This window comes from Onychostruthus taczanowskii, unplaced genomic scaffold (assembly GCF_017590055.1).
Source record: "Onychostruthus taczanowskii isolate IOZ18803 unplaced genomic scaffold, ASM1759005v1 scaffold32, whole genome shotgun sequence".
NCBI classification, from domain to species: Eukaryota; Metazoa; Chordata; class Aves; order Passeriformes; family Passeridae; genus Onychostruthus; species Onychostruthus taczanowskii.
The window spans coordinates 7,325,105-7,335,984 of record NW_024500572.1 but is presented as its reverse complement, the minus strand read 5'-3'; the positions used below and the strand labels follow the sequence as shown (position 1 = coordinate 7,335,984).

General features: G+C 41.8%; 1 protein-coding gene across 3 annotated transcripts in view; it reads right to left on the bottom strand.

Moving 5' to 3' along the window:
- The window catches only part of ARVCF (ARVCF delta catenin family member), a 137,732-nt gene that overhangs the window by 72,627 nt on the left and 54,225 nt on the right, over positions 1-10,880 (bottom strand). For all 3 annotated transcript variants that reach the window (XM_041410211.1, XM_041410212.1, XM_041410210.1), the window contains one exon: positions 5,660-6,267. In XM_041410211.1, the coding sequence (XP_041266145.1) occupies positions 5,660-6,267 (608 nt within the window). The remainder of the gene's footprint in view (positions 1-5,659; positions 6,268-10,880) is intronic.

The window sequence follows — 10,880 nt, the reverse complement described above, 5'->3', positions numbered from 1 at the left end:
CAAAGCTGTTTCCATCACTCCAAGCAGAAAGCAACAACACTGAAACAATTTTCTTCTGTGAATGCGCACAGGCCAGAAAGAATAACAAAAGCCCTTAGCTACTCCTCAAAATTCTGTTTTTACAAATGCAAATTTGTGATAACCAGCATTAAAACTACAACAAATTCTCATTTCTCAAACCCATCCTCATGTTAAATTCTTTTTCACTTCATAGAAGCAGCAGAAGATTAATTTTAATAATTGCACAGATGTTCCTTGCTTGACTTGGTAACTCGCAATTTGAACATCTCAATCCTGTGAGCTGCCCACAAGATAACTCTGTACCACCTCAATTACACCTGCACAATTAAGTTTCCCTTTCCTCCTCATCCGTGCAAGTACACAAAGATAATTACTGTCTTGGGATGCAGTTTGTTTGCTTTATTTCCACAAAGCCTTCCAAACAGAACCACACAGATGGGCCTGTCTTCCTCATGTTGTGTCCTCTTCCCTTTGCCACATAAAGCTCCTTGGTCTCATTACATTTGTCAAAAGAAAACTTCTGAGTTCGAACTTCAACTTGCAACACTGTCATGACAAAAGAGTACCACATAAGTCTTGCACCAACAGCACTAGTTTTAATTGTCAATCACTACTTATTAAACGAGTGAAAATACCTGAAGTCAAGAATTGATCATTAAAAAGAATAAGAAAATTAAGTAAAATCACAACCCCGCCTTAGAACAAGACAGCACCTCTCAACAATAGGTAGAGAAGAGGATAGAAACAAAAACCCACAATTGCTGGAATAAGCCTTCACAGGCCAGATACAACATTCCTCTGAGGATGAAGCACTGCTGAGAGCCACTGCTAATGCACCAGTGACACAACTTAATGACTGTACCTGGCAGCAAAGAAAACACCTGCACACTTGAACCTTGAAGACCCCAAATCATTATGTAGAAACTTGGATCCTGTATGAACCCAAGAGGTGTACAAGAAAGCTCAGCCAAGGCAAGTACCACACTACTGCAGATTCACATGACTAAATACACTGATCAAGGCTAGGGAAGGTTAAAAAAAGAGGGGAAGCAGTTTACCAAAACAGGTCTGCTGCAGAGGAGCAAAACAACTGCTCAGGCAGAGCAAGGCAAAAGTGCCACAAGCCCCATCACCTCTCCTTTAACAGAGGGCTGGAAGAACAGAATGGCAAAGTGAGAAAGTCAAAAGCAAGAATCTATCAGGGCATTACACACACCCTGATCACCAACACATTTACACACTGGGTGAGTAAAGAAATCCTCTTTCTGAGTCAGTCTGGTGTGGACTAAATGAGATTTTTCACTTTCACATTACTGGAGCAGCTAGGCTGGGAAGGAAAAGCCACTTGATACAAAACAGGACTAACAAGAGCCTCAGCAGATACTGCTCTCAGGAGACCAAGAGCTCTTTACTCTCAGGACTGAAGAGCTCTGGTGCTATGCCACAGTTGCCGACTGCAAACATCTTGCCTTCTGTCTGTCTGTAGCAAGGCAGCTGAGTTTTTAGGATGCCATGGGTCTTGCTAATCACCTGTCTCAGGGAATTGATCAAAACACATTCTAGCACAGTTAAAAACTGGGAGAGAGCTTGTGGATTTATCACCTTCCTTATGGCTTCAACATAGGCACATTTGAGTAAACAGGTGAAGGATTTAAACATTTAATCCTCACCAACCTCTACAAGTGTTACATTCATTACAGTTTGCAGCTGGTGTCTGCTTTGGATAAAAGACCAGAAAGGCTTGGGATTTCAGAAGGAAACTTCGTGCCAAACACTGAAGAGGAGACGTAAAGACTTTGCAGAATGAGATTCTACTTTTGCCAGGCTCTGTTCCCTGATAGGATACACAGGGGGATTCAAAACTGGAGTGAATCCTCTGCTGACACAAGCCTGAGTTATGGGCCATATGGTTAAAACACCAAAATCCCCTTAACAGGAAGCACCTAAGAACTGCCAATGATGAGCTGACTCGGGTTGCCTCCTGCCACATCAAACTCTGCCACTCATCACCTCCTGCTACCAGAATACTACCAAACTGAATTCACACTAAGGAAGACACTCAGAAAAATCCCAAGTATTTTTCAAACTGACCATGTTGCTTGCACCCTGTTCTGCCCAGCATGTCCATAAACTCCTGCCCCAAACTAGACAACACCCTGATGCTGCCCATGTACAACACTTGCAATTAGTGAATGTAGGCCAAAAGTGCTGACTGGAAGTTTTATCTACAAGTCTTTTTATTCTGTAGTGAAAAAACCACAAGAAGAAGAATGAGACTGACATGTATGGTGTTACCAGTACTCTCACTGTCTATACACAACAGCAGCAACAGACCCACTGGTAAAGGTATTTCATCTAAAATCTGGCTTACTCTCTGGTAGTAATAATTTGGACCATGAAATGACCACCAAATACAGTCTCAGTGTCTTAAATCAGACTTCTGGCATAGATAATTTAACGGTATAAAACTGTTTTGTTGTTGATTTAGTCAACATTAAGAATTTATACCCTGTCTCGTCTAGAACAGTAACACTGGCAATAGCTGCTCCAGAGCTCTTAGGGAAAAAGAGGTCCCATGAATGCTCCTACCAGTGCAGAATGCCACTCTGGGAAGAAATCACCACTCACACAAGAAAAAGTTGAACAGAAGTTATTTAAATCAGTAAGATGAATTATGACTTGCCATTTCTTTCCAGCTTGTCTGTGTTAATTTCAATTTAATGATTAATAAATATTCAAATAGTAGTAGGGATGTTTTTTGTGAATAAAAGTATTCAGTACTTCCTGCTTCTCTTGCAAAAAGGACTGTATATAAAACATCCAGCACACAGTAAAATTAGATGTTTTAAAAAAATATAATAAAACACCTAGTATAATAAAGGGAACCCAGCAAATGAAGGAAAAAAGGGCACAAACTCAATTAAAGTTGTGTAAATACATTCATCAGTAAACTTGAGTAACGTTACTTCAATACTATACACCCCAAATGCTTTTCTCTAACCCCAGTTTACTACGGAACCTGACTTACACCAAACCAGAGCATAAGCTGAGAGGAAGAACAGGAAGTGCCAGGTGTTCTTGCAGAAAATGATGTATCTTCCATGAGGAGAGACTCAGCATGAAGGAAAACAAGAAAGTCCAGCCACAAGCAATGATGAGCCAGCAGAGGGAATATTTGCCTTTGTGCATTTATCTGGATTAGGAGATGTTTGTGAGGAGGCACATTATTCCCCAATTTAAAATGAAATATAAGTAGCTTAAAATGAGGCTGGTGATGACAGAAGAAAAGCACAAATAGGTATTTATCTCTGTGATCAAATGGAGCAGGCAAGAGCTGGAAAGAACAATCTGTACTTGTAATCCCCCTGCCTAGGAACCCCTCCAGACACAGCTGGGCTGCCTCCTCATCACACAGGGAATCAGACTCACTAGCACAGATTCCCATGAGAAACCTCCACTCAAGCCCTCTTGAACAGCAACTGACAGTAAGGACTTTATTTTACCTTTAAACTACTCCTAATGAAGTAGCACCTACTGGGAAGAACATGAGACAAAGGCTCAGTGAGTCATCAGTGGAGGAATTCTGTTCAGGACACTGATGCTTTCAGATGCTCAAAGTCGGTGCAACACAGAACAGCATCCAGCAGGGTTGTTGTTAAACCTGCTCTGCACATACAAACTTTTTGAAATCAAAAGTGACATCAATTAATCACATTCATTTAATCATTTTCACAGAAATAAGAATCTAAAAAAACTAGAGAGGAATAATAAATTAGCAATTACCCTCATCTAGTACAAAGCACTACTTGTAGTCTTTATTTTCTTGCAGATCAGTAGCATATCTGAAATGCAGGTTTACTGAATTGTTCAAGTATTTCTTTGAAATGTCAAAAAGTAACTGCTTATGAAGAGGCCCTCATACAATCTTCTTATGTTCTCAACAGCTAAAGTTTGCTGCCACAGTCAGGCTAATTATTTGTCAAAGCCTCTTGATCACATTAAATATGGAAAAAAACCTCACAAGAAAAGAAATGCTGAAGAAAAATTATGAATTGGTCCTATCCAAACTGCAGGGAACAATAAATCAAAGGGATGTTTAATAAAAACACCAAATTTTAAAATGCAAATGGGTAGGTTCTAAGAATATATTTAATAATTCATTTTGCATACAGTTTGAAAAATGTTAATAAAAATTTAAAAGTGTTGATGCCTGACTTCTTTTAGCAAGAACTGTAAACTTGCTTAGTTCAGGGAAGCACGAATACAAGTCTGATACACTGAGCAGGATTCTGGCACCCACTGGGTGCAGGTATTTCCTTCAGCCCCACAAAACATGAGGGACATGATTCCACTGCTAGGTAAGCCTGCAGAACTAAAGATGTCACAATGGACTTGAAGGGTGTTTGGGGAGATATGCCTTGACACCTTTCCACTAGATTTTTTTTTTAACTCTCACAAATATAGATGACAATTTGGAAGTGTTTGATTCTAGCTTTGAAATGAACTTCCAGAACAGGGAGGGAAAACGGAGCCACAAAAGCATGAATGACATAACGTCTCCAAGGAGGAGGACTCTGGGAGAACAAAAAGGCCCAACAAATCTCACCAACAACTGCTGCTGATGCAGCAAAGCCTGAGGTCAGAAATGTTCAGTCTAAAGACTGTCTACACACAGAGACAGGTGAATCCAGACTCTTTACAGCTCTGGAAACTATTCTAAATTAAAAGGAAAAGAATGAGAACTAAATCCATATCAAAACACGAATCATGAGGACATGATTTCAAGCAGGCACATGTAAAATTTGTACACCCCTTAGAAAACAAAGTATTGCAAGTTCTTCAAGTCTGTACAAGATGACTTTCAGCTGAGTAACAAGACACTTTTCCCAGGCCTGGGGCTTGTTGGGTTTTTTTCTCAAATGCAAGAGCAGCTAGCTGTGAACACAGCATAAACAACTAATACCAGAAAACATGGCATAAAATAGAACATTCCTTAGAAAGTGGGCTGAACCAGAAGTAATTTGTAACTGGCCTCTTTAAATACAACACAGATACTCTTTTCTCCCATTCCATAGGCACAGGACAAAAATACTGATCTAGTCTTTAAGATCTGTGAGGTTCAGTACAACCTCAGACAGCTGAGGGTGTGTGGTTAGCACAGATCTGGGCAGAGGCTGTCAAACACCTCACAAGACAGCCTAGCACCCCTTCACCGCCAGGGATGAGCTAATCTGCAACCCCAACCAGCTGTTCAAAGCCTTTGTTTGGCAGATGTGCACACAACCAGACCTGTCAGGAGCCTCACAGATTGCAAACCTCTCTTTTCACCTTGCTAGTGTGGGACAGCCCCGGGACGACACAGTGCATTCACAACTCTTTTTTAGGAAGAGGGGAAAAAAATTAACTTAGATGACCTTGTACAAGAAGGCTTTCTCTCCGAATTCAACCTGAACTAAACAGCCCAGAATCACTGAAAGGGTCCCCTCCCTCTCTTCCATACTTTGTGTGCATTTCCAGGTCATTCATGGGCTGTTTTTCTGTCAAGTAATTCCAGAACGTCCCAGATCACAGAGTCTATGCACATGATCAAATAAGCAAAAGCTGCAGAACAGCACTGTAAAAAACAAACGGGTTTTACCTTCCTTTGTGAGGCCTTCCTCTCTCTGGCACACCTGCAGACGTCCTCCTGTTCACAGTGGAGTAATCTGGATCCAGCTCGTACCCCTCATCATCCACCCCGAGGCTGCGGTTGTCATCCTCCAGTCCATAGGGCTCCGGCTGGAAGCGCTCGGGCTGAGAGCGGTTCAGGTCAGCGCTGCTGCCCACCGGCACCTGGGGCTGGGCAACGGGGCCGTAGTTCTCCCTCCTGCTGGGCAGGGTGAAGCTGCCATCGTCGGGCCGGTAGGTGCCCCCGGGCACGTAGGCGTAGCGGGGCCGGTAGCCGACGCCCCGGGACAAGCTGCCGTAGTTGTCCGAGAGGTCTCCGTAGCCGTCGTGGCCGATGTAGGGGCGGTACTGGCCCTCGTGGCTCTCGGGGTACGAGTCGTTGTAGCTGTTGTAGGATCGGGTGAGGGTGGACGAGGCCTGGGGGGTGATGAAGCGCTCCCCGTTCTTCAGGTACCTCCTGTCGATGGAGTCTGTGTAGCTGCCCATGGGCGAGGAGCCGTCCATGGCAGGGAGCCCGTCCGGCCCCAGCGGCACCTGCCGCACCGTCCTCGTGGTGACCGTCTTGACCATCTTGGTAACCTGGCAGGAAGCAGCGAGTAAACGTGTTAATGCTCTCCTTGCTGCATAATGTGGTGAGACACAGGGAGGTGGAGGAGTAGAATGGGGAGAGAGCACCACAGAGCAAACTCCTGTGCCGTCCCTGTAGCACCGGTGCAGCAATCAGCTCAGCTGTTAGCTTTTGGAATGAACAGTGGAAAAATACCTTGGAAAAAAGCACTCTGGGCTCTTACTACCAAATCAAAATTACTGCAGTCATATGACAGCACATGGAAGCAGCACAAAGTAATTATACCAGCTCCAGTTGCCCCAAAATGTTTTCAGAACACATCTGTCCTAAGATAAAACTTTTACTATGTTGTGGAGCCACAGCCTGTCCTCCCACAGCTACAGCATAAATACCACATCACATTCTCTAGGTTTAACAAAAATAGAGTTATGTGCTTCTGTCTGATCTGCATCAAGTCTGCACCTCTGTGTAATTTGATGGAGCTCAAATTTGGCATAATATTTAGGAAACCATGATCTCGAACAGAGAAGTTTTGGGCTTAAGGATTGTGGACAACACACCTGCTTTCTCTTTTAAGATGTTCTTACATCCACCAACCACCACACAAGCCCAATAGGTAGCTGTTGTCATTATTTTGGTGACTAACAAATTTGCAATAATGAACATTAACAACACACTGTTTTTGCAATTGCAGCTACCTAAACATCCTAGACAAACTTGTTTAAAACACTGAAGAAAAATCTGCATACAGACACAGCTTTATCTTTACTTCCATAAATCACATTTAATTTCAAAACAGAATTCGCAAAACCTGAAAATAGTAAATTTCCAGAGGGCTCTGGCATTCAGGGTTTCTTGCTGAAGGGTAAGAACAAAGAGTCCTTAAAACTTTGCAAGAACCATCTGCCTTTGTGGCAAAGGTCTGGTAATCTGTTTAAGGCAGTGCTGGACAAAAGCCACTGCATTTACAAACTAGCAAAGGGCCTTCTGTTTGGGTTGGTATCTGGGCTACATCAACTTCTGTACTGCCTTGCAGAGTGACCAGCAAAAGCTCTTTTGGGAAGAACAAAAAGTCCAGCACATGCCAGTCTATCCTTCGTAGCCCTAACCCCCAAAAAAATTACTTTAACCTACATAAAGTTACCCTAACCCTAAGAAGTGCTGACTTTTCAGCCCAACCAAGCAAAGCAACAAAACAAGCATATCCACAAAGATGAGAGGGAGAATCAACCTAGCTGACAGCATTGCACACACCAAGGAAAGAACACAAAATTGATAAAAGGTACTCAGGGCTTCTAAGCTATTACAGACATAAATAAGCATCAGCAAATGACATTTTTCTTCACCTCAGAATGAAATGCTACATTCAAGGGAAACGTTAACCACAACATGTATCCCTGGATTGCTCAGTGGCTCTGAAGTATAAATAAATATTTTGACCTACAGCCTCCGATTTAAACATTTAGATTGGCAACAGATTAGCCAAGCTACTGCAAAGCAAAATAATTAGACTACATCTCTTCAAGTGGCTCCAGACTTGTCCTCTAGCCAGATGTTTTCACACAGAAACCCCAAACAGAAAAAAGATTCACCCAAACAGCATTTCTTTTCCTACCCACATCTGTGAGCAAATGATACTTCAACATAATGAAGTAATGAAATCCTACAAGACTGAAAGCAGCACAACTGCCTCTCCACCAGCAGTGTAATTAACAGCAACACGATGCTGAATGCAGCATTGCCAGGTACCAACATGACCTCTGCATCCAGTTTGAGCCAGAGCTGAAAGAATTGTCCTCATCAATACAAATGGATTTCCTCACCAAGTAAACATCAGGAAAGATGCTATCCTTCCATGCTTCTGAGTGTTTTCTCACTTTTTCAAAGTACACATTTTAATAACTGGAAGAAAGGAAACCAGAAACTCAACATTTATTTAATGACATACAATCCAGCAGGGGTTTTTGCTTGTTACCTGTGTACAATACTTCTCCTTTCTGCTCAGTTGTCAGCATGACCACTGTCACAGCTTTTATAAACTCAGCAGTGAGAGGAGAGAATGAGCTGGCAGAGTTGACAGTAGCTCTCTGTGAAGTGGATACACAGAAAGCAACACAGCTCAGTGTTCTCCTAGTGAAGTCAGAAACAATACTTTTATTCAAAGTACCATATTCATAAGTGATCTTCTAAGAGCAGAAAAAGCGACATTTCTCAGGCCTGAAATATGTGAGTTTTGCAAAGCCATGACAAAACTGGATGCAAAATGCTGGGCCTCTGTGTTCTTGAATTTGGGAACCAGTAATGGGAATAACAGGAATTAAGGTAGATGTCAGCAATTTGATGAATCAGAAATGGATACTTATGCTGGGAAAGGAACAAGGAAGGAGCTTTCTAAATGCCAAGAAGTGCCCTTGCATAACCTCACAAAGCTCCTTCTTTCAGCACTATACAACAGATCCAAGCCCAAGCACTGCTTTTCAGACACGAGCTGCCATGCTTGCTCAGTTTGTCATGTGTCATTTTTCCCAAAGCTGTTAAGATCAGACAATAGGAAGTACCTAGCACACGTCCTCTGGCTGCAGCAATAGCACAAAAGGAGGAATAAAGTTTGTTCTGCAGGATCAGGTGCACCTTAATCAAAGACTTGCTCCATGTTATTGGTAAACAGGACAAGGTGACAATCACAGAAATGTTACAGCCAGGACAATTGTCTCCAACAGTCGCTACATGTACACAAAAACCACAAAGAAGAATTTCAGATCACTGAAAATCACCTCCTAGACAATGTGTGACCTGCCTGTTACCCTTAGTGAGTTTTTTACCGTGCTCTGGCACTCTACAGAGATTTGGGTTTTTAGTTTAAATTGCCAACACAGAATGCAAGGGATTAGTTGCAATTTATATCTACTTTGCCTTATTTTCCTGTCTTTCAGACTAGCACAGACAGGCTTTCAGTGGCTGTGGCTCATCAAAAAGCCACACTCAGTGTCAGGCAGCACAGCACATGTAAAAACAAGTTTACAGCATTAGCACAGCTTCACCTCTTACTATTTTCTGAATGTTGCACCCAGCAGCAAACACAAAGTATCAGGACAATCAAAACCCCCTTGGACAGACACATAAAAAGGAGTATTTCACTCAAGCATTAAAGTATGCATTTCTCATAGTATAAAAGCATTCAGTAATGCTAAAGGTGTTACACTGGGGCAATCCAACAGAGCCATTTTATATTTTGAGAGAGAGGGAGTATTTGCACTCATGCCTCATTTGTCAGGAAGAGGCACTGAGATAGAAGATTTATCATGTGATAAACAGATTTTGCTGCTGACAGGACAATAAAGGGAAGCTTTTTGGCAGCAATTAGCCAGCACACAGATGAAGGTCCATTTAATGAAAGGTTTCCAAGCAAAAGAAGAAACCCAACCAACAAACCAAACACGTTTATTTCAGGAAATCCTGCTCAAGGGAATGTTTCGTTTATATTTCTCAAAAGAACACAGACAGTCTTGAGCAGCTGACAGTACAGTAATCTTCTCTCCCAACATTTTTGTGGTTTCTTTCATACTGATGCATTAGCCAGAGTGAATGAAGCTATTCCAAATGAAGTCCCAACAGACTGCCTTATCTGAGAGATACCTGATCCTTCAGATGCACCCAATCTTAAAAAAGATTGATTAGCATCAATTCCTCACCATAGATGTGCTCTAATAAAAAATGGAGAGTTACAAGTTACTTTGAGTGTAATTTGACTTCCTCTGTTTACTTTCTATCCCTAAAGAAAACCTGTGTAAAAAGTTATTTCCAGCCCAATGACAAATCAAAGATGCTCAATTGTTTAAATGCCCCAGTCTCAGAGTACCAGAGGAAAGCTTCACAATACTTCCCTATGAAGAGGCTGTCTGAATATGCTTACAATATATTTGTAATTCTTTATTCCCTGTACAGATACCAAGATTTCAGCTCCAGAACAAAATTTCCAATTTACTTACTAGTTCAGGCTCTCTGCAGCCAAAATTTTGTGATACCTCAAGTTAGTGCTTTCATTGCTGCTCTCCACACCCCAAAATATAAGTATAATTCAGGTTTACTGACCTTACAATTGTTCACCCCCCAAATAACAATTATTTTAATTGTAAATAATTCCCTTACAAGGCCCCATGATAATGGTTTCACTAATTCTGTTTCTGGAAATACCTTTGCCAATGGAACACAAAGGAAATATTCACACATTTGAAGCAGCTTCTGTATTTTTCTGCCCCTTATCCTCCTATTTATCTAGGAGGATGGGAGAAAAAACATGAAACTATCCAGCAACTGGATTTACTGGATGTCTGTGCATATGGTACAAGTAGGTGCCTCACAATGTTCAGTCACACAGGTGTAAAGACAGTACCAAAATTTCTGTGGAACTGGGCTATCATGTCTGATGCAGTCATCTTATCTGTAATTCTGCCTTCCATTTTGTTTCAGAGGTTGGTTTTATTTTGCCTCTATTTTTTAAAAAATAAATTAACTGCATTACAAAAGCTAAGGGGGAAACAATCTTGTTGAAACTCTCATAAACCAAGAATCAGATGAGAAGGAATGCAGGAGGATCTGAGCATCCTGACATTTCTGTGAGCTT